The sequence below is a fragment of the Chionomys nivalis genome, chromosome 15 (assembly GCF_950005125.1).
Source record: "Chionomys nivalis chromosome 15, mChiNiv1.1, whole genome shotgun sequence".
Classification (NCBI taxonomy): Eukaryota; Metazoa; Chordata; class Mammalia; order Rodentia; family Cricetidae; genus Chionomys; species Chionomys nivalis.
The window spans coordinates 13,162,266-13,187,466 of NC_080100.1; the positions used below are offsets into that span (position 1 = coordinate 13,162,266).

General features: G+C 34.9%; 1 protein-coding gene across 9 annotated transcripts in view; it reads right to left on the reverse strand.

The window, feature by feature from the left end:
- Cdh18 (cadherin 18) overlaps window positions 1–25,201 on the reverse strand; it is a 736,062-nt gene that overhangs the window by 149,064 nt on the left and 561,797 nt on the right. For all 9 annotated transcript variants that reach the window (XM_057789878.1, XM_057789874.1, XM_057789879.1 and 6 more), the window contains one exon: window positions 14,902–15,021. In XM_057789878.1, coding sequence (XP_057645861.1) covers window positions 14,902–15,021 — 120 coding nt within the window. The remainder of the gene's footprint in view (window positions 1–14,901; window positions 15,022–25,201) is intronic.

Genomic DNA, 25,201 nt, shown 5'->3' on the forward strand with positions numbered 1-25,201 from the left:
ATGTAATTGCCTCTATATAAAGGTTAGAAGTTTTTGATAAGCAGGTTGCAAACTATATACCCACAGAATAAGGGACTAGATGGAGAGATTGGATCTCTTCTGGTAGGAGAAGTAGAATAGATAGTTATGAGTGGACAGGATAAGAGGACTGGAAATGGTGGATCAACTGTGGAAGGGGAGAGAAAATGGAGGTGTACAGGGAATACGGGAAAGGTTAGCTAAAATAAAAGTCATTTGAGGGATCATACAGAAACCTAACATGGTAGAAGCTTCCTAAAATACATACATATATGAAAGTGATATATATGGAATCACAAATTAATGTGGGAGACCTAGCCCTACCTAGACATTTAGAGTCATCAAATGAAGCCACCAGCTCTAGTAATGGATTTTAGCTAATTGAGTAAGGACCCAGTTGGAACCATTATCATTCAAGGCTATTACCAGGGCTATTAATTGCTGTCCACAAACAAAGAGTAGAGTTGTAGTGCTAAAAACTTAAAAAATTCATTGAACATGAAAAAGTTGACCAGGTGCCTTCATATAACCTTCACCCCCATTGACTGGTGCTCAAGGTACCAAAAGAGTTCAAAAGATAAGAGTAAACACAAACCCAGTAACAAAACCCTACAATCTATAATGGTGTCAGCTTTCAAGATGTTCTACAATGGTGGTACAACACTTACGCATCAATCATGCTGGTGGGTTTTAGTCAACTTGACATAAGCTATAGTAATCAGAAAGAGAGAAATAATGATTAGTAAAATGTCTATTAAGATCAGGCAGTAGGCAAGTGTGCATAACATTTTATAAATAAGTAATTGATATTGATGAGGAAGGTCCAACCCCTGGTAGATTTTGTCATCTCTGTGCTGGTTATCCTGAGTTCTATAAGAAAGCAGACTTTATAGAATTTGAAGAGAAATCCAATAATAGCTCTGAGCTATAGCCCCAGTTCTTATAGTTTCAGTTCTTGCATCCAGGAACCAGTCATATTTGAGTCTGTCTTGACTTCCTTCAATGATTGCCTACAGTGTGAAAGTATAAGCCAAGTAAACCCTTTCTTGCCCAACTTAGTTTTGGTCATTGTGTTTCATTCTAGGATTAATAACCATAACTAAGAGAGCAACAAAAATACCTGGTTAAATTTAAGGTCTAACCCATTAGTTGGAATCCATTTCCAAAACTATTTAATTGACTGAATACCTGAGACCAAAAGGCTAGGGGCCTATGGGAAAATCAAATACAACAATTTTGCTAGAGAATGAGCCATAAATTTACTCATACTGATCCTTTACTATATTCAAATGTTAGAGATATCCTCTGTAATCATCAGAGATGCTTCATCCTCTGGCAGTAGTTGGGAACAAATACAGAGACCTACAGCTGGACAATGTTCAGAGGAATAAGAAACCTTTGAACATTCAATACTAATTGAGGTGTCTTCATGAAATGCCTCCCCATAGGACTCAGAAAACTGTGCACAGGACATGTTCTCAACCATTTTGATAGCAGCATTATTTGTAATAGCCAGAACCTGGAAACAACCTAAATAACCCTCGACTGAAGAATGGATAAATAAAATGTAGGAATTTACACAATGGAGTAATAGACATTGGGAAAAAATGATGACATCTTGAAATTTGCAGGCAAAAGAATGGATCTAGAAAACATCCTATTGAGTGAGGTAACCCAGACTCAGAAAGAAAAATATAATATATAATTCACAAGTGGCTTTTAGACATAAATCAAAGTAAAAACCAGCCTACAATTCACTACCCTAGAGGACCCTAAGAGGGACATACATGGATCTAATACATGGGAAGTAGAAAAAGTCAAGATATCCTAAGTAAATTGGGAGTAAGTTTTATCTCATTTTCATTTCTATTATGATTATCATTATAATTTTATATGACTTCTTGTATTCTAATGAGAAAAAATATGTACATTTGGGTGGGTGGAAAAATGAGGAGGATCTGGGAAGAATTGGAAAACTAATAAATATACTAAATGAAAAAAATCTATTTTCAGTTAAAGAAAGATAAGGCTGTAGGCAGCCCTGTAGGCCTTTTTTGAATTAGCAATTTAATCAGGGAAGGCCCAGATTGTTATGGGAGGTGGTACCCCTGGGCTAGTGGTTCTGAGCTGAGCAAGCCATGAGGATCAAGAAAGGGAGCAGCCCTCCACCAAGATCTGTGCATTTGCTCCTGCCTCCAGGATCCTACTAGCCTGAGTTTCTGCCTTGACTTCCCTCAGTGGACTTGACTCCAGGTGTGTAAGCCAAATAACACAGTCCCAGACCCTATCAATTCCCCAAAAAAGACATGGGGGTATTAGATTACTACAAAGAAAAAGTGTTTTCTAGCTATATCTATGAACTCAAAGATACTGTGGCAGTATGTACAAGGTCAAGTTGTAAAAATCCCAGCATAGAATTGGGGGCTGGGCGGGATCATGAAGTCCTATCGCTAGCACAGGAGTTACTGGTAATTGATTGCTACTGGAGAAAGGAGAATCGGTTTTCTACAAGGGTGTGTGCTCTGGGAGGGGAACCATTGTTCAAGACAGACCCCACAGCCATAAGTATTTGAATGAATTTGGGCCACACAGATAAAGCTTATTGTGTTAAGAGACAGATAATGGAGGGAGGGAAAGAAGGAGGAGAGAAGGAGATAGAATGAAAGAGAGGGATTTGCAGATTTCATGGGAATGAAGGTAGTGGTGGGTCTGGGAGAAGTGGGAGGGATGAATTTGATCAAAGTCTGTTGTATAATATTTCCAAATAAGCAATACTATGAAGTAAGAAATGGTGGTGATGGGGATACAGAAGGCTTTTGTAACATGAATGTAAGTGCAATAGGGTAGTGAAATCTTTAGTTAGCAAAGTGAGAAATACACTGCTTGAAGCAGTTGCTTGTATTTTCTCTGGGATAGCTCTGTGCAAAGAGAATGATAGCTGTTCTGAGAATAATCATCTTTACTATCTTTTCGATATTAGGCTAATGATTCTTAGATATAGCGATGAAAAATTCTGACGCCCAAGAAAATTGTTTTGTCTCTATGTACTTACACCAGAGTTTCCGTGGAGCCCTTGGAATAAATTTACAATATAAAGACAATAAAATGCAGCCCACAGAGTGAGGGAGAAGGAACCTTTGTGAAGTGGAAGGGAACAGTTCAGTTCTGTAACACTATGAAAAAAATCACACTGAAGAATTTAACTTCTATTCCAAGAAAATTCTGTTTCGTGTACACAACATTATATCCAGCATTGTTTCAACTTCCAGTGAACCAAATAAACAAGCTCCCTATTGCCTGTGTTGTTATCAGTGCAAAGGGACATTAAACAGAAGTGACTTTTGTCCAGCAGGAGGTGAGAGAAGAGCCCTTAAAGCTAAGCTTAATGTTGACAGCCTAACAACAGGACAAAAATTCTTTCTAGACCCCAAATATTCAGACCCACAGAGAATTTTATCTTTCTCACCCCATACATCTTGCAGTGGGAATCTAAAGCATTTTAACATTCTTCTACTGTTAAAGGGAGTTTTATTTTATAAAAATAAATGATAGAGTTCTTTTTTTCTCTTTTTTGGGGGGTTTTCGATACTGGGTTTCTCTGTAGCTTTGGAGCCTGTCCTGGAATTCGCTTTTGTAGACCAGGCTGGCCTCGAACTCACAGAGATCCTCCTGCTTCTGCCTCACAAGTGCTGGGATTAAAGGCATGTGCCACCACCACCCAGCTCAGTAGAGTTGTTTGTAAAAAAGAAAAGGGAGATGAAATTTAAGAAACAGGGGGAAAAAGGATGTTTTCACTATTTCTTCTTTTCGTAGCTATCTGAAAAGCTGAAGAAACATTTTGAAACATGATGTAATTACAATAGAAACTCAATGTGGTCACTAAAAGAGATGAATAATATGCTATATTCAAAGTGGACTGCCATCTTTTATATGTTAGCAATGCATTAATCATCTTATACAGTATGAAAATGAGTAAGGACGGTCCTTGGGGAGTTTGTAACCTAGGAATTTATTGTTTAATCAAGAATGTACAAGACATACGGTTCTATCAGTAACAGTTTACATAGTGATCTATGACTCACAACAATTTAGTTCATTTGTTTTCTAACAGCTTTTCAGCACAAATTTTTTGGCAATCATTAGATCCTATATTTTAAACTTATGTAGTTAAAAAATACCAATTAAAAACAGGTGCTTATGGGAGACGAAAGAAAAGGAAGATATTATAATATACCGGTGATATAAAAATAATTTTTAAAGAAAATTTCAAAGATAATCGGTGCATTTTTTCTGAAGAACTATAGATAGTTTCAGCAATTTAAGCAAACAATGTGAAAATAAGAATCTTTGTTTTGTACAGCAACAGTCTTGAAAATGTTCATTGAGTCTTCAGAAATAGAGAACACCACTCTTTTTCTTTTCATAGGCATAGGCTAGAGAAGATGAATCCAGATTTATGATGTCTGCCTTATATCTACCCAAAACAGTGAATTTCACAGTGAAAGTGAGTTATCAGATTACATGGGTTTCACTATTGTCTCTGGCTTTAGTCACATTTATCAACAAATGAAACTAGTACAATGTAAATTAATTGAAATATATTTGTTTACTCACATTTGAATAGTGTATATTGTCATAGGACTGTATCGTGACTGCTACTCTTGCAATGACTGAATCTGTGCTTAATCACAGGCATTAAGGTAAAGGAAGTTGTGTTGTCTAGTTTTATGTCACTTTGACCCAGGCTAGAGTCATTTTGGAAAAGTGAATCACAGTTGAGAATATCACCCCACCATATTAGACTGCTGGCAATCCTATGATCCATTTTCTTAATTTATGGTTGTGTGGGTGGAAGGGCAATTGACAGTGAGTCTTGTCACCCTGGGCAGTTGGTTCTGATTGCTATAGAAAACCAGACTGCTTCAGTCAAGCTATCTCCGTCCTTCCTCAATCTTGACTATCCCTTTCCCTCAAGTTCTCCTCCCCACCCCTACCTTTTCCCCTCCTTTTCCCCTTTCATCCTCCCTTCTCTCCCCACCCCCATGTTCAATTTTGTCAGGTGATTTTGTCTATTTCGACTTTCCAGGTGGATCTTTATGTGTTTTTCTTAAGGTTCAACTTGTTACTTAGCTTTTCTAGGATCATGAACTATAGTCTAAATAGTGATTGAGGGATCCATTATGGGGCTAGGAAGAAACCTGACTCTAGAGAAATTCCCAGGAATGCACAAGGATGACCCCAGCTAAGACCCTAAGCAATAGAGGAGAGGGTGTCCAAACTGCCCTTGCCCAGTAGTCAGACTGATGAATATCTTAAATATCACCACAGAAACTTCATCCAGCAACTGATGGAAACAGAGGCAGAGACCCTGTATCAGAGCACTGGACTGAGCTTTCAAAGTCCAGTTGAAGAGTGGGAGGAGTGAGAAAATGAGCAAAGAGTTCAAGACCATGATGGGGACACCCACTCAAACAGTCTACCTGAGCTATGGGGAGCTCACCAACTCCAGCTAGATTCAGAAAGAACAAGCATAGGTCCAAACTAGTTCCTCTGAAAGTGGATGACAGTTGCATTGTTGGGCCGACTGTGGGGCCACTGGCAGTGGAACCAGGATTTATCCCTATTGCTTGTACTGGCGTTTTGGGAACTTACTCTTTTTGGATGGATACTTTGCTCAGCCTAGATGTAGAAGGGAGGGCTTTGGACCGTCACCAAAGCAATGTGCATTATCCTCTGTTTGGACTGGACAGGGGCTGGTATATGAGGTTAAATGAAGGAAATAGGTGGAGGGGAGGGAGTGGGAACTTGGATTGGTAGTACAATGAAAAGAAAAGATAGCTTGCTTTCTTTATTTAAAAAAATAAAATAAAAAGGAGACTAAGCAAACAAAGAGAAGCAATCCAATAAGCAGCTCTTCTCAGTGACCTCAGCACCAGCTCCTGCCTCCGTGTTCCTGCCCCGCTTCAGTTCCTATACTGATTTTCTTCAGAGATAATCTGCAATATAAGTTGATATAAATCTTTCCCTTCACAAGTTGTTTTTGGTCATGGTGTTTTATCTCAGCAATAGAAACTCTAAGACAGGATTCAACGGTGCCATCCAAACAATGATGCTCTAACTTTGATAAAACCATCCTGTTTTTGTTGCATGCTACTACTGTAACAACATGGAAGCCAGCAGATCTGTTGAACGGAGCTTCACACAGTAATATCAGAACAACAATGGAATCTGCAGAGTGAGTCACTAACAGGGAGTAGACAACAAGGACTAATACGTGCTAATGGCTCTTTACCTTTTCATGTTTTAAATACTTAACAAGCAGTATCTCTTTTTGTCTTGCTTTGCCCTGTAGTGTCTTTTGAGAACAACTTTCCTTCAAATCTTTTTTGAATATGTAAAAGTGAGATAATGTTCTTTTGGTAAACCCATTCTGAGGTACTGCACTGCATTCACCTACAAGAGAATAACCTTTAGCATTATGGGCTGAGAAGTAACTGAATTTGCAAATTATGTATTATGTTTATTATGTATCAACTGTTACTATTTTAATAAATGTAATGATAATTATTAAGTCAAGCAAGCATTAGTCTTACTATCTTATGAATTCTCATAAATATTTTTATAGATGGTGTAAAGTTAGTAATAGAATCTACAGGACTTTTATGAATACATTACATATTTTCTATACATTCATATCAGAATTCTTCATATTTTTAGCAATTTTTGAAATGAAATAAGCTTTTATTGATTAAACACAACAGAAAATACTGATGAACTACCTTATGTGAACAAGCAAAAATGTTGAAACTAACATTAGTTCTTATAATTGTGTATTTCTTGTGCTTATGATTTATGTAAGAGATTTTTTAATATTAAAAATAAGCTGAAAAATTATTTTGAGTCCCAAATCCCCTTTAATCTTTGTTAAATTAAGTTATAGAGTATTAGCTTTACATATGGGATGTTCATACATATTTTATTTTCATCTCGTTCGCCCCGGTTTTCTGCTCTATCTGCCATCCCCAGTTTTTCACCTCTGTTTTGTTCTGTTTTCTCCACTCTAAGCCTGTTCTGTCTTGTTTTAAGATCCCCTTTCTAGTTCTTTGTCGTTAACCATGTTTACTCCTATCTGACTGCAGAGTTAAAAGATAGATTCAGCTGGGATATTGAGAGTGAATAAGTTACTTGTTTTTTAACGCAAAGAATTAACTTGGTGGATAAGTTGTGGCTGAACAAAATTCCATTGAGTGAACATGTCATATGTTACTTTCCTCCCATGTGGTGCTGAACAGCCAGACCGGTTCTCTTGTCTTCCTACTAGAGAAAACCTGCTACAACTAGAAGTGTGTCAGGGTCCCTGTAAAATATCACACATCACATTGCCCAGGAATTGTACTGCTTGGTTAGATGGTACTATGCTTTCTGTTGTTTCAGAAACATTCACATCAATTTCCTGAGTGCCTCTCCTAGTTTCCACTTCATCCAGCAGTGGGTATGGTTCTTCTCTGCTCATATCCACACCAGTGAACGTTACTTGTTTTCTTGATGCTTGCCATTCTGACTGAGGTGGGATGGAACCTCAAAATAAGTTATAATAAATTTCTTTAATGGCTAAGGATACTAATCATAAAATATTCATAGGCCAATTTTATTTCTTTGTTAAAGACTCATTTTATTATTTTCAATTATGTGTATGTGTAGGTACCCTTCTGTGAGTATGTATTCAAGTGTTCTTTAGGCCAGAGGTGACAGACAGCCTAGAAGCTGAAGTTACAGGTGATTGTGAGTCACCTCAAATGGGCATTTGATACTAAACTCAGGTCTTTTGGAAGAGCAGTTTGTGCTGTGTTCCTAACTGGTGAGCCATCTTTCTGGACTCCTCTTTTTATTATTTTTATAACCATGTGTTTACTTCATTGGCAAATTCACAGACTAATACGGTTTTTTGTGTGTATGTGTGTGTGTGTGTCTATGTATGTGTTTATCAGTTTGTCTGCATATTTTATTTGTTATTTTTATTATTTGTAGTACTTTATAGATTCTGAACATAAAATCCTTGGCTGAAATACAGCAGGAAAAGATTTTCTGCCATTTAGTAGCCTATCTGTTCATTCCTTTGATCATTTATTTTTCTGTGTTTAAGCTTTTAAGTTCTTATAATTCCATCTGTCTCTACCGTCTGTGCTATTGTGGTTCTATTAAGAAATTTGTTGCCTCTGTCTATATCATGAATTGATTTCCCTATACTCCGTTAGCAGTTGCCGTGTTTACAGTTTAAATGGATGTTTTTGATCAACTCAAAGTTATTCTATTCTCAATATAGAACATATACTACACCTAAAATTCTCTGAATCTAATAAGCACTTTCAGTAAACTAGCAGGGTACAATATCAATGTATAGAAATTGGTAGTTTCTAGAGGCACTGAAAATCACATTTCTGATAAAAAAAAAAAAGACCAGGAAAAATATGCTATTCACAGATGCCTCAACATGTGTTAGAATAAATCCAAAGAAAGGGTTGGAAGACCTCTATAAGGGAAACTTTATGGTGATAAAAACTAAATCGAAGAAGCCACCAGATGGTGAAATTCCCTCCCATGCTTTTTGAATTGGCAGGATTTATATCACAGCAAGGGCTGCATTGAAAGCTGCAGAGATTCAAAGCAATCCCTCTCAAACTTCCAAAGACATTATTTACAGAACTGCAAAAAAAATCTAGAATTCTTAAGGAAAGAAGAATAATGCAGAACAAACCAATATATCATTTAATTAAAAAATATACTTACCATAGTGATAAAGAGTGAAACACAGAAACATACCTGTAAACCATTGTGAGTTCTAAACAGCCACAGGTAAATCCACACAGCTATACACACTTAACATTTGACTAAATCATCAAATACATGTATTAGAAAAGTGGGAGCAAGGAAATCGATATCTTGATTGAGGGAGCCATTATGGAGCAAGCAAAGAAACTGACTCTAGAGAAATTCCCAGGAATCCTCAAGAACGGCCCCTGCTAAGATCCTAAGTAATAGAGGAGAGAGTGCTCAAAGTGGCCTTGCCTAGTAGTCAGACTGATGAATATCTTAAATATTGCCATAGAAACTTTCCCAAAGCAATGTGCTTTCCCCTTTCTGAGGAGTGGGTGGGGGTTTGGATGTGGGGGAGGTAAGTGGAGAGAATGGGAGGAGGGAACGAAGGGGAATCTTGGTTTGGTATGTATAATGAAAGATGATTGTTTTTCTTTTAAAAAAAATAAATAAAGCAAAAAACGGACAAAAAAGAAAAATGGGTAAACTTTTTAATAAATAATGCTATGAAATGTGGATATCCACCTCCCACACTGCTCAAAATTCAGTTGAACTGGCACCTTCCTTACTTAGGGGAAAAAGATGTATTAATCTATTCTAAATACTTCTTTCATACAATGAAATCATTTTTTTTGTTCATTTTAGATAACACTACTCCAAAGGCCTGTATGACTATCCATCACTCAATGGTAATAAAATCGTATTTATTTTACAGGATAGAATAAAGAGGACACAGAACATTTCTGGACACTTGCATTTTTCCTGATACATGGCTAAGAGAATTTCACTAATTTATCAAGATAATTAGATAAACACCCTCATTACAAATTTAGATTCACTTGAATTGTAATGAAAATTTTCTGGAATATGACCAATTTAGTAAATATTAAGTTGCATATTTGTATCAAAGCATAAAGTATCTACAAAGTAATTTTCAATAAAGAATATCATTTTTGTAAAATATAAATCTAACTAGTTCTATATAGATGTCACAATAAACTTTAAATGTAATTATGAGTCTATTACCTGTCAATTATTGTTATAAGAAGACACATATATAATATTTCATACATAAATGACCAGTGATATGATTCAAACCTTTGGAACTATATGTTACCATTAAGTAGAAAGTTCTGTATTGTACGTGAGGCGATTTCTGTACTGTGAAGTAGATGTAATTCCTATATAATTGAATGATTAACAAGAAATTTGGTGTTCAGTGTCTGATTTTTAATACCAAACAGCAAACAACACTGAAGTGCTAAACCATACTAGGAGTGCTGAATTCAAGTGTGAGTAGTGGTGAATATAAAACTAAAGTCAATCATTTAAACTCTATTATTTTTATATACCTGAAAATTAGGCATACTATTTATATGTGCAATATTTTCAGATGCTTACATGTTTATTTACAGCATTAATATATTTGTTCATATACACACTGTATTATTACAGAAATGAATATATATACATATATATTGCATGTATTACAAACAACTAAAATTCAATTTCATAAAATAAATATAAAATTAAAAAAAAGACTCAACTTTTTATTGTGTGTATCAAAAGCTAACTCTGTGGCATGTGTATGCATTACTAACATCATTGTACACTGACATACAAGATATCACATTTTAACACAGTATAAGTAGATCTGACCCTGCATGTGGTAAGTCCGTATAGAATCCTTACTTCATAATTTATCTCTGGCTTCTGCTTTTATCTAGAGTTTCAAATTTCCTGAAGTGATCATCAGGAGACTTGAACAAATTTATGGCACAGACATTCCTTGTGTGCCTTAGCAGAAGAAATATGGAGTGCCTTCTTTTAAGGGAGCCATCAAGTCACTATCAGAGGCAGTACCATTAACCAGTTTCCGTTCCTAATTCAAGACTGCTTGCTTGTTTTTTGTTTGTTTGTTTGTTTTGTTTTGCTTTTGGATTTTTGAAACAGGGTTTCTCCGTAGCTTTTTGGTTCCTGTCCTGGAACTAGCTCTTCTAGACCAGGCTGGCCTCGAACTCACAGAGATCCTCCTGCCTCTGCCTCCTGAGTGCTGGGATTAAAGGCGTGTGCCACCACCGCCCGGCTATGCTTGTTTTGTATATAATATCTATTTTCTGCTCTTAAGACACTGGGAAGGAATCTCCTTGAACTCTGCTCCTTGGACGTAGGTGAGAAAACTAGATTCTATGAAAAGCCAATGAATTATTCAGCTACTGCCTTCGCCCCTCAGAGAAGCGCAGAAGTCTTCAATATAATCACTTATTTCTAATGATGTTTACAGTAAAATAACAGCATTGGAATGAGCTATGTGTTATGTTAAAAATAATGAGCCTCAGCCAGGCAGTGATGGGGCATACCTTTAATTTCAGCATTGGGATGCAGAGGCAGGTAGATCTCTGTGAGTTCTAGGCCAACCTGGTCTACAACCTTCCTCAAATAGCTAAGTGTTTCTGTTTTAGATATTAGTAAAAATTGTTATTTGCTCATTCTACACGAATGCTTCATTCATAATCTGCCATAAATAGTGTATCTTTAATATTCATTCCTATAAATTTTTCTACTTGTCAAGTGTTAATTTTAAAATAATATTTTAGTGGGTACTCTTTGGTTGTCTTATATACTGAGGAACATCACATTGACTAAAACAAAGGTTGCACAATTTACAAACTATTTGGTTCACAGTACTAATTAAGGAATTTCACATATTATTAAATGATATCTATTTAATATGCTGAACCAATAATCTCATCATTGCTATCTTTGGATACTGGTTGTAACATATGGTTTATACAACAGAGAAACACAGTCTCTTTGAGAACTCATTATTATAAAATCAAAGTGAATAACAAAATGTTCTTTTACCATAATGGAAATAAGGTAATACAAGTACAAATTTTTAATGATAAGCACTGAAATCTCATTGTTATTTTGGGAGAAACGTTAAGTTATGCATTATAATAATAGGTCTTCAATAAAAGTAATTGGAAATGTGTTAGGCTGGATCATTCAATTAGGAGAATGGAATTAAGTTATACTATAAAAATGCACCTTTGCAAATGTCTAGTGTTCCCATGCTTCCTATATAACACCCTATCATAGCAACTGATTCTCTTCTTTTCACTATGTCTGTTTAGATTATATTCTGGGCATTTGGAAGCACAGTTGCAACTAGATTCATTAGTTTTAAGCATGTTTAATTGCATGGTAATAAGGTTTTTAATCACAAGTAGCCAAAATGTGGAAGCTTTGCAGAAAATAATGAGTGTTTGTCTTAGAACTCATCTTAGCATTTTCCTCAATAACTGTTTAGCACATTACTGGTTTAATGCAACTTTAAAAATATTTTCTTTCATTACTGGTGTGATAAATAGGAAATAGACGCACAGGTCCCATGATGCTTTGGCCAGTGAAATACTGATATTAGCCAGATACCTGTGGAAGCATGTATTTCATTTAATACACTATGCATTTGGAAGAGAAGGAAAAAAAAAGAGGTCCAAGAACTAATAGAGTTTAATGCATTAGAAACTGTGGGAGAGTCTCTTTATACCTGAGATAAAATTCTGTGTTAATCATTACTTGATCTACCTGTAAGATTTATAACTATACCCAAATGTTAATTGCATTTAAATGGTAAGCCACCATTAGCATGCTGATAAGAACAGATAACAGATATAAAACACAAACAATAACAGCATACAGAGGCAGACAGGCAGACAATTATCCTTAAAAATCTGTTTAGCTCACACAAGTTCCTTCTCACACCTGCCTACATTTACATTCAAAACATAGACACCAATTCAGATACTATGATATATATAGAAAACTGATTTTTTAAACTGATATGAGGCATAATTAGAATACTAAAGTTTAAAACATATTTCATGCAGGATGCCTTTATTTCAACTTATTGTTAATTAAATATGGCATTTTCTTATATGAAAACATTTGAGTAATATACAGTGTATTAATGGACTGCAGATTTATTTGGGTACGTGTATGGTTTATACATGGGTATATGTGTGTTCATAGTAAAAATAGCAATGCTACATTTTCCTGCTTATTTCTTTCATAATACACTTGTGCAAAGCAGAAATCTACTTCTATTTTGTTTAATGCAAACTTGATTTAGAGGCAAGAATAAAAAGAAGATCACTTATATCAAATAGTGAGGTAATTCAGTTGTCAATAAATTTTCAGTTGAGCACTAACAGAGATAACAATTCACAGGCATTTTGATTATTAGGCTTATAAGAATTTTCCCCTCTATAAATATCTCAAAACTAAATTGGCTGGAGTGTCACATAATAATGTATAACACATTACTGACACTTGTTTTACAGTATTTATTTTTACATCATCAATGAAGTATTTCAGTCTATATTACAATTAATATGTATAAAATGTGTGGATACATGAAGGATTTTCTATGAGTTTATCCTCCACTTATAACTCCTTCTTTGTGTATTGGTTCTACATTGTATCATCTAGGGAAACAGAAATACAGGTCTGTTTCTAGCAGTGAACCTAAATGCTGGAACCTCTTATCAAAGTAAGGAAGATTACTTAGTCAAATCCTCTTTAAAACAAGATAATAAAACACCACTAACAGTAATCTAGTCCTATTAGGTTCTGAAAGTGTGCTTAAGACTCAAACTTCTTACTGTTGTGTACTTCGTAGTATAAGACGATTTGAAACTAGGACAGATTTGAAACCACAGGACGAATGTAGAACTCCTTGCACAAATAAAATACCTAGCACCAGCCAAGAGAAACCTTCCTCTGCAGGGCAGTCCAATAGACTCTCTAAACAATATAGACTATTGATGCGGTGCTTGCCTAGGTACCATAGGTTGAAGGTGAACCCCAATTCCTGAACACACTGCACATAAAAAATGCAGAACTCTGTTGATCCCAACTACATCAGACATGAACACCTCCTTTCTGCAGGGTGCCTTCCAAGGTGCCAAAAAACAGTATGCATACTGTCAAAAGCTGCCTTTCCAGCTGTTAAAGTCATGAACCACATCTACGACCAGCACAGCAAGATATCTAAGTGACACTTTCTTGTTGATGATGACTAGTAGCAGTCTTTTGAGACATTTTTCCTTCCAACAGGAAGGAAACTGTACCTAGTGCTTGAAATAAAAGTACTTCCCAGGGCTAATAAGGTCAAGGACTTTAGAAAAGTTCTGCAACCAACAATTTGCTAGACTAGCATAGCTCATTATTGCATTCTTACACTTATCCTCGTAGACACGGAAAAGTGAAACTCCCCTCACCAGTACAAAGAAGCTTCCCTCTACAGAAAATAGAGACAATCACAGAAATCATAAGTGAATACAAATGCATAGATCACGTGATCTTGGAGAACCCAGCCCCAATGAATGCATCTAAAAATCCTAGCTTCTGTGTCAATGACTCAGGAAACATCTCATTAAACAGGGCAAAAGATTATCGGCGACAAAATATCAGAAAGTGTGCTGTGAAAGTCTCTCCTGGAAGTGACTGCATAAACAATAAGCACGCTATGGTTGAACAGGAAACTTTCATGGGTTCCTACATTTAGACCAAATCCATAGACAAGTAATGACTGCTGGGAGAGCGGGGGATTAGACTCTCTTGGGAATGACCCCCCTTAACTAGTTAACCAATGCAACATTTTCAGACATGAAAGTATTAGAAACACCCACCAGAGAGAGAGAGAGAGAGCACAAGAGCATGCAATCAATTCAGCAAAATGTATTAATATATTTGTGCATACATTATTCATATACATATATATGTACATGTACATATGTACATGTGTCTGTAGCAATAAGAGTAAAAAGAGAGGCTATCAGTTTGATATTGAGGCACCAAGCATGGGAGGGTTGCTACATGGTACCTAGGAGTATCTGGAAGGAGGTAAGGTAAGGGGGAAAGATGTAATTATATTTTAATTTAGAAATGGGTTGAATAGAGAAGAGTATTTCTTATAGGCCATGAGAAACAGTAAAAAGAAAATAGCATCGTTTGTGTTATTGATGGAAATACTTTCATAATAACATACGTAAATTTGCTAACCTGTTTTAGGATCCACAGAGAAATAAGGTTGTCCTTGCAGGATGCTGTAAACAACACGAGCGCTGTTTCCATAGGTGGGGTCATCTGCATCTGTAGCTGTCACCTGTAGAACAGAGGTACCTGTGCATTCAGAAAACAAATTTTAGTGTGATGTCATTTAGTGTGTGACTCATTTGAACACAGTAATAGTGTTTGTTTCAGTTTCAAAGCATCACTAAGATGACTATGACCTATTAAATTTAATTCTCTTAAGATTTATTTCTGAATTTATTTGCATTTATGTGTATGTGGGTATATTCATGTATAAGCAGAGGTGCCCAGAAAGCCAGAAAATGCCATGGGATATGCCAGCACTGGAGTCACAGGCAGATTTGAATTACCCAATATGGGCATTGGCAACTGACCACAAGACTTTTGGAAGAGGAGTCAATGCTGTTGACAATTGCGGGAGCTATCCAGCCTCCCATAAATTACTTCTTAAGTTTGTGTACTATATATATATTGTTTACTTTATCTCCATAATATTAGTATCATAGAAGCTCAAATATACAACATGCTAGATATTGTATTATAATTTCTTATATGACAACATTGAAATGTTCTTACTGATATGTTCTTAACAAGAATGGGCTTTTATTACTGCCCATAAATAAAGCAATATTGCATGTTTTGATAAATCAAGAGTACAATGAGGCTATACAGTTCATGTATTAAGAACATCCTTAGTAGCAAAGATGAGATAAAGTGTGATTAAAGTGAGAAGATGGACAAATGATATTACCAGTGACATTCAACCACTCAATCTATATTACATCGTATATTTATCTATTTGTTTTATATACCTTGTCTGGACTACTGAGTCTCAAACTACTATGCTTGTTTCAAACATCACTTATTTTGAGGCTTCTTTACAATATGGACATAATTGTCTTTTTAAAACAAATATTACAATAAGTTTTTGAATAGTAGAAACTTTAAAGTAATTAATAAACATTAACATGCATATTTGGAGTGCTAAAATTCGAGATGTATCATCCTGATTTTTTTCCTTATACTTTGTGGATTACTTATTTCAATACATACATCTACTTTACATGGGAATTATTCTTAAATTAAAATTAGTCCCTACTATAACATCCAACTATTGAGGGTTGTTCAACTTTATGATAAGTGGGTAAATGCTCTCCTCTGTTAACCAACTGTTCTGTTGTGAATTTTGTTGTAAATTTTGCAAAAATTTATTTTCTAATATTAACTCACTTCAAAAGTTTTATTTCTACTTTGAAACTCAGACACAGCCTTAACCAAACCTTATTCCATGTCTTTGAAAGATTCTAGAACACCAGAATCAGTAAATTCACTTTTGCAACAAAAAAATGCACATATGTGTCTAATAACATAATGAAATTCTAAGACACATATTTTAGTTTATACAATAAGCACCTGAAATAAATACGAATGATGAGGACTATGTCACATCTACATTTAAGCTGTAGATTAGTGTAACACACTGGGAACTAAATCCTGACAGCAGTTCAGTGAAACAGATGATACAAACACTGATGTAAAAACATGGGAGAATGAAGCTGCCATTTTTAAAACAAAATTCACAATTGTAGTATGACCCAAAAAATTGTGATAATACCTCTATGCCAAATAGAAAATTTTATTAATATAAAAGCATTTTATAAATATTTGTCAAACAAAATTTTTTCTCATAGTCTCAGAAAGAGAGGAAGTGTCTTTTAATGGAACAATCATTAAACTATATCACATTATAATATAGCTTGTTACTCAATAAAGAAGGGAAGATTAATTGGGTACTCATGCATGCATTGACTTGAAGAGGTCTAAGTTTACACTGTAAATCATGCATACTTTTACTTTGTATTATTCTGCTGATAGGATATTGAAATGTATATTAGGATCCTATAGTCAGAAGATTGAAACATTGGAAAGCAAGTTTGATTTAAACCTCTAAGAAGGGCAAACTTAACAATGATGAAAAGGTTAAATATTCTTTATAATGATGATTCATTGCATGATGGACTTATAGCCCCCAACAACACTCAGGGGGCAATAGAATGACAGGGAGAATCTGTGAGGAAGCAGCAGAAAATACATGAGAACACTGGACACCCTTAGTGTACTGAGATAGAGTGTGGCCGTGAAAACACAGTTCTATTTGTACTTTCTGCAGCTGTGAGACAGAATGCTTCTGTTGAGTGAATCACCTTCTTTACATATGTGTGAAACACGGAAATGAAATAAATGGTACCTGTTCTCAACACTGACTGTTAAATCCTACCAATTGTCTAAAAATTGGAAGCCAACAAGCAAACAGTGAAAAATCCGGTATGGTATTGGTCCCATGTACATTGCTGAGTGAAGTAAACAAACAACATGCTCATATGTTGGTTGAATTTCATACAGGTTAATATTTTTGGAGACTCAGATATTTCTAGTTTTCCACTTGTTTCCGTTTTAAATTAAATCAATGGCTGAGTTATATTTGTCATTTTAATGATTAACCTTATGTTCCTTTAAAAGTTTATATGAAAAAAACAGCATTTATTTTGTTTTACATATTTTATTGTTATTGTATTGCTATATGTACATGCGTACAGAGTGATTGGAGTGAGAAGATTGTGTGATAGGTTTTTCCCTCAACACAACATTATCAATAAAGATCCTCTCACAGCGGAGTGTGCAATTCTTTTCCTCATAGTATGTGGTAAAATAGTGTCCTTGGTAAAAAAAGAAAAAGATAAATTTCCCAAGAAAGTTATATAGAATAAGGTCTATAGCCGGGTGGTGGTGGCGCATGCCTTTAATCCCAGCACTTGGGAGGCAGAGGCGGGCGGATATCTGTGAGTTCAAGACCAGCCTGGTCTACAAGAGCTAGTTCCAGGACAGGCTCCCAAACCACAGAGAAACCCTGTCTCGAAAAAACCCAAAATAAATAAATAAATAAATAAATAAATAAATAAATAAGGTCTATAATTGCACTAATCTGTCAGAATGTTAATGTGGGGTATAACATTTGCTGGGAATTATTTTGCTTTGATTAATACTTATCAAGACTACATCACATCCCCTGCCTAACTGGCCTTTCTTGTGAGAAATCCTGCATACGTGGATGGAAACATTTTCTGACTGCAAAAGCATTTCTATTGTAAATGGCAACCCTGGCGATGCTGGATTCTGAAGCACATAAACCATTTCCCAAGCGGTGTTTTATTCCGAGTATTTCCTGTGACACACACTTGCTGTTCAAAGCCTAGGGATTAGTTCCTCTCAGCTGATGTTTTATACAAATCTGAAAAGATTTAAATGCATGAAAAAAAAGCTTTCCAAATATCTTTACAATGTAACTTAAGTCTATTTCCCCCTCTGGAGAATCCACCTTGTCACTCACTTCACTTCGTTTTTCTTTGTTCTGATGCTTTTTAAATAGCGCACATTTTGTCAAGTTGCATATCAACAAGAAGCATATGAGCGGCCTTCTTTGAAAGTCCCTAAAGACCAATTTGAAATATTTAACAAGACTTTTTTAATACCAAGCAAATACTCTCTGAGGTTGCCAATTACTACACGTGACTTGTCAGAGTTCACAATTGTGTTAAAGTCCCATGAGAATCGAAGCTAAGCAAAACATTTGGATAAAAATAAGCGAAAGATTTCTGCAGGCTGAAAGGCTTTACTGAAGGAAGCTCTTGAGGCATACTTCTCAAAAGACTTCCTTAGGATTTCGAGATAAAACAAGACTCATCAACACTCTGTGAATTTTGTACTACACAGGGAGACTAGACTTTCACTAACAGATGAATAACAGTGGACTTTAGTTTTTGTGGGATTTTCTCACACATTATTCACCCAAAAGTTATAATATTTTCAAAAATTATGTCTGAGATAACCCTTAAACAGCATCTCTGCTGAGTAACAACAGAAAAGTCACTATTTTAGGATCTGACAGATGGCTCAGATGGACATCTTTCTCACTGCCAAGTTTAATGACTTGACATCTATTCTCCTAACTGACATGGTGGAAATAGTGAGAATTAAATGCCATACATTGTCTTATAAATTTCTTACGATGCTCCATGTTCACATGCATGCGAAACACACACATGTGCATGCACACACACACACACACATTCAATTCTACCCTGTATGTAAATTATGGCTACTGTTTATTTTTAAACTTCATTTACATACTTATTTAATTATCCAATGTGGAAGTTTTATAGCGTCTTCTTTAAATGAAAAATATATCAATGGCATGATATACATGTCTTTAAAAGGATGTCGAAAAGCCATTCCTATAAGCTACTTAATTTAATGATAAAATCAATATGGAAAAGGTTATATTAAATTATATTTATAAACATATGATATTGAGAGTTATAAAGTTATACAGCTCAAACACATCAATCTATTCTGAAAAATCTATATATTCAGTTTCTCTGCCCAGTCATAATTTCCTGCCTCTGCTCTTTTCTTACGATTTTCTCTTATAGAATCCTTTGATAGAACACAATCCCAATTCAGATGCATCTCTATGAATAAAGGCACCTTTATTATCTAACTCTACAGACAAAAGACAATTTTATAAATAGATTTTTACAAACGAATCTCTGGAATTGCATATCAAGAGGAAGTATTGACTGTAGATATGGCTTGGTACTTCTTGTTCTTCCAATGGCCCTGGGTTCAATTTTCAGTATCAATGTCAGACGATTCACAAGCTGCTTTACCTCTGTCTCCTGAGGAATCTAATAACTGTGTCCTTTCAGAATATCTGCACTCATATACACACAGATACACATATCCATGATTTAAAATAATAAAAATTCATCTTAAAATCAGGTAGATGACATTGCAGAACATTGATCTTCCCTGCAGCATTGAACAATGTGTATGATTTCCTTCTTCCTAAAGAGTAAGTGACGCTGGGCTGCGGTGGCGCACGCCTTTAATCCCAGCACTCGGGAGGCAGAGGCAGGTGGATCTCTGTGAGTTCGAGACCAGCTACAGAGAAACCCTGTCTCGAAAAACCAAAAAAAAAAAAAAAAAAAAGAAAAGAAAAGAAAAAAAGAGTAAGTGACTGTAGTAAAGATAGGTAGACTAATCATATGCTTGTCAGCCTTATTGATTCTATAAGTAACATTTTTAGGGCTTTCAGATAAGTCAGACTTTCTTCCTAAGAACGTAACTCCTATTACTGGTGTCCATTGTCATTCCTGACCAACTGAAGAAAGAAAAATTATAATGCAAGAGAATGTCCACACACATACTGTGTGAGTCTATCTCTCTCTCTAATTCCTTCTCCTCCTTTCCTTATAAAAGACTTTTCTAGAAATATTAGTTTTTTAATGGTTCTATCTACTTATTAATGATATTTTTCAAATTTCTACCATCTGGGGATCATCTCTTGAGGTCATATTATAATACATCATCTAGAACCAGAAGTGTCCACGGAGAGACTATCTTCATTAGTATGCTCACAGTTTTTCTGGATTTTTATACTCTACATTTTCTATATTTGTGTCTCAAGCTCTGTATTCCATCACTCTCACTGATAACAAGTTTATTTTTTCTATTGAACATTGATTGGTGCAGAAATTATTAGCATATATATCCCTAATTCTTCAGTTACTCTCTTGTGTGAATGACTATGCTGTACCAACTGTGTAATTATAGAATACAACCCACAGAAAAGTTGTGTTCTACACACCAGGTTGATATGCTGAGAGATTTAAAATATAAATCTGATTTTTTCACTTTCAAAAAACTAATTTATTCAGTGTATTAGGTTCTGGCTGATGTTTTATTCTGGAGAACTTATCAGTATATGTAAGAAAAACAATGAAACTTTATGAAAGGATATTTTATGGTTCAAGAAAATATATTTAAAGTTAAAAAATACATAAAATTGTCCATCAAGTATTTCCATTTTCAGGAAATCTGCAGTGTTTTAGAAATTACCTTTGAGAGAATATTTTAGTAATTTAATAAAGATATAATTTATTAACTTCACCGTCGAGAATAATGTATCATGATTTCAGTATATTATGACAAAACAGTATCAAAAGAATAAATTAGGTGCTCTTCAGGTCAGTGTGGGAGAGAGCCCCTCAGTGTTATTGTCCACTGGTGAATCATGAATGCAGCAATCCCATCAAACTACAGCTTTCTGATGGGCTCTTAGGCCCGCTCCAGTTGGACTTTTGAGTAAAAACTCATCAATGTCTATATTTCTGGAGCTTACAGTACTTCTACTGCAGTCTTGCTAAATCACCATGTTTTCAAACTCCCTGATAAATACTTATGTTTATACCTATCGGTTAGTTCTGCCCTTAGCTTTGCTTCTGCTGTACCAGCAATCATAATTTATTTTTCTCTATTTATATAAACACATATCACACCATAAGGTGTACTACATTGTTACTACATAGCCTTCTACGAAGTAATGAATGTACTTTTTCTAAGGTTAAATTTGAGAGACTCAATGCACAAAGGACAATGGCCAGACAATAGGTATATATAAAATATAAAATCATAATGGGCAGTAATTAGCAAAGATAACTAATTCATTATCTCCCATTATGTGAACAAGATCCACCTGTAAAACAGACTCAGGAGAGTTTGGATACTCATTATTAGCTTTGTTCTGAGAAACAATGAATCATTATCCTCCTGTCAATGGCCAAGAAATGATCAATAATTGGTTAATAAAATTTTGCTTGTTTTTAATCTCAATTTCTAATTTAGACTAAGCTAAGAAAGTCAAAAATTAATCTCTAATAAGACTTATGGGATGATGAAGTTTTATATAATTGTTCTTGCATGTTCCTCATGCCAAGAGCTTCTAAAAGAAATGTATTAGTAGGTCTTGGCCTTTGCATGGTAACTAAATCTGAAACATCATGTATTTGTGCCTATGCAGAAGAGGAAATGAAAATGGCTGATTCCCAGGCTTGCTTAAGAATTTAGTATATCGTTTTTATTTGCTAGATTTTAACTAAAAATATAACTTATATTAGGGAATACAAAATCTATTTTCTCAAATCAACTAATGTTTCCAATAAACTTAAAATGATACACATGCCAATTATTCTACATTTTGCACCAAAGTAAAAACATTCAAATAACTCAAAATTTTGCTTACATTAAGATCAAAATTAACACCCAGATAACTGTAAGTATTCTATCAGTCAATGTTTATAAAAACTTACAAATCTTTTTGTGTGTATATATATATATCCTGTCTACTGTAATGTATTTTTATCTCCTATGTATATATTTCATATAACATGTATGTATATATAATGTTTTGCATTAATACAGTCTTTTAAAAGAGTAAATTATAACTAATATGATACATTTGCATAATTGGCATAGAGATATTTACAGCAGATTATTAAGTGTATACAAAAGTGAATATTTGTTTATGGAAGGAGCTCGATCACACTATAACACTTTAGGTCCTTCCTGAGAGTAGAACTTTTTGCTGGTCTCTAACTCAGTGGAGACCACATTGGTCTTGAACTCATAGACAACTGCCTGTTTCAACATGCAGAGTGTTGGCATTTAAAAGCCTGTGTCACTATAACCAGGGCAATTATAGAGCTTTGAATGAACACAGATATTCTTATTTTAATGTAGATAGGATATTTGTTTCTGTGAAGAGATATGACACTCAATTTGTGTTTATCTTCCTTGTTTTTTTTCTACTTCCATGAAATTATCCAATATAACCAGTAGAGTTAACACAATTACAAAAGGAGAATGAATAGCAATGTATTTCATTGTCTTCCAACAGACAGCAACAACCTGAACACTTGCCATAGAACTACATTATTGGTAAACTGTTACTACCACCAAAGTCTTTCTACTGGTTTCCAGTGACAATTGCCTTCTCATGACTTGTCTTCTTCCCTCTGGGACTCACCAGATTTCAGCTTGATCACCACCAGGGATCCTATAGAAGTCATCACACAATATCCAGTCTTCAACACCGTCACTGATCTGACTGGGATCCTCTAGCTGGCCTATTGCATCTTGAGACCCTGGGCTAGTCCACATCAACAGAGGAATTTTGTTTCAGTCTTCTTGAACAAATAGTTCAAGACATAAGGAAAACAGAACACTTTGAAACAAGTGTGTCACCAAATGCCATACCAACATAGGAAGTTGAATTTCTACCCTGATGTACATAAGTCTTATCCTGAATATTGTGAACACCCATGCTTAAAGAAGTATGATTTGAATACAATTGAAAGAAAAACTCAACCAACAAACGAACTCCATTTGAAAATGTAAAACCCTTAAGAAAAATTCAAAATAACATGCCAGCTCCAAAGTACAAATCCCATAATAATTGCCCCTGATGAAAACATGGACAAATTTACAAATTCAAAATAATTATAACTATGGAAAAACAACTGATAAAAGACAAACACAAAGAGAAAAACAAAACAATGAAGGAAATACAACACGCAAAAGGAGAACGTGATTTCATTTTTAAAAAATCTAAACTAAAATAGTATAGGAAATGGAGCTTGTAAGAAGCCAATTACAAAACTCAGTAGAAAATTATCAACCAAGCATAAGCATTGACCTAAATCCTACAAAGTTATGTGGGCAAAGATAAAGCTAAATTTAAAACCACTGAAATTCCGTGGAGACTAAAATTATTTTAATATAAAAACTAAACATTGGGTGGGGATAGGCTTCATGGTCCTGAGTTTTCAGTGGACAATGATAAGGATCAAAGTAACCAGTAGTCATAAAAAAGGCCGGGCATGATGCCAAATACACATGGAACTCAGGTAATTTGGGGCATGGCATAAAGAAAGGAGGAATGATGGGGTTTGCTGAATTCCAATGAGCTTCAGGTTAATCAGAGGTCCTTTTTCCTTTTTTTTTTTTTTCAAATAATAAAGCAAATAGTAACAGAAACGATACCCAGGATTTTCCTCTGGCCCACCCACACACATCCAAGGCTGTTGTAATACACACATACACACACACACATCCATACTCTCTCTCTCTTTCTCTTTCTTTATCTCTTTCACACACACACACACATATGCACACAATTTAAAATAAATAAAAAGAAAAGAAAATTAAATATATAAAAGCCAAAACTTTGTTCTGTAAATGAATATATTGAATAGATCTCTCCACTGCCATCAAATTAATATGTAATTTGCCTTGGGTTATTTCATTCTTTATTTTCTCTCTTATTGTAATGTTTTTTTTTTGTGTGTGTGTGTGTATTTCAGTTTCCTACAAAGAAGACTAAAAATATGACAATAATCCTTTGTCACACATAGAAATACCAAATATAAGTTTAATTTGAGCTAGTTATGACCCAGAAAAAGGACAAAAATATTTATTCCTGTTAAGTATTTGTTATCATGAGCTTTTCAGTTCCATACAGGAATTCTAAGGTTTGTCTGTCTCTGAAATTTGCATATACAAAAAATTACAATAAGAGTGTAAATAAATAAAGTATGAAATAATCCAAGGCAAGCTTAATTTGATGGCAGTGGAAAGAAAGATCTACACAATATGTTTGTTTACTGGACAAAAGACAAATGGAAAAATAAAAATTCATGTGTGCCATAAAATTCAAACCACTGACTTACCTCAGCCTTTTAATGAAAGTGAAAAGGTAGTGTGAATTATTTGAGACTTCTTAAATTTAGAATTTAAAAATGAATTCATAAATAGGAAAAGATAAAATATACTAGTGCCCAAGTATTTACCACACATTTTGCTCAGATGTTCAAACAATGTGTTGTACTTAATATGGGTCTGTATACCTACAAAATTCTTTCCCTGAATGGAAGTATTTGTGGAATGGGTGGCCATACATTAATACAACATACACTGAGAGAATATTTGCCTCAAGTGAGGAGGTTGCACAAATTATCAGACTAAAATGAAACAATAGTAGAACTCCCAAGGCTCCTTTTCAAATATTTCCTTCCATTCTGGGCTAGGCCTTTTCTTTCTGTCAAATGTCTTTCTAACGCTAACACTTTATAATTAAAATCAGAATCTCCAAAGCTTCTCTCTCAGGCTCTGGAAACACTGCCCAGCATGTACAAGTTAATAAGGACCTACACCACCTAACTGAGCTGAGAAAAATGTGGGAGTTATTGTCAAGACACCTGCTGAAACTTGACACAAGAGTCACAGGGCAGCATTCACAAGCAAAGCATCAGTTTGAGCTTTGAGAAGTTGTAAGCCAATTGTCTGTGAACCCACATAATAATATTCTGGCTAC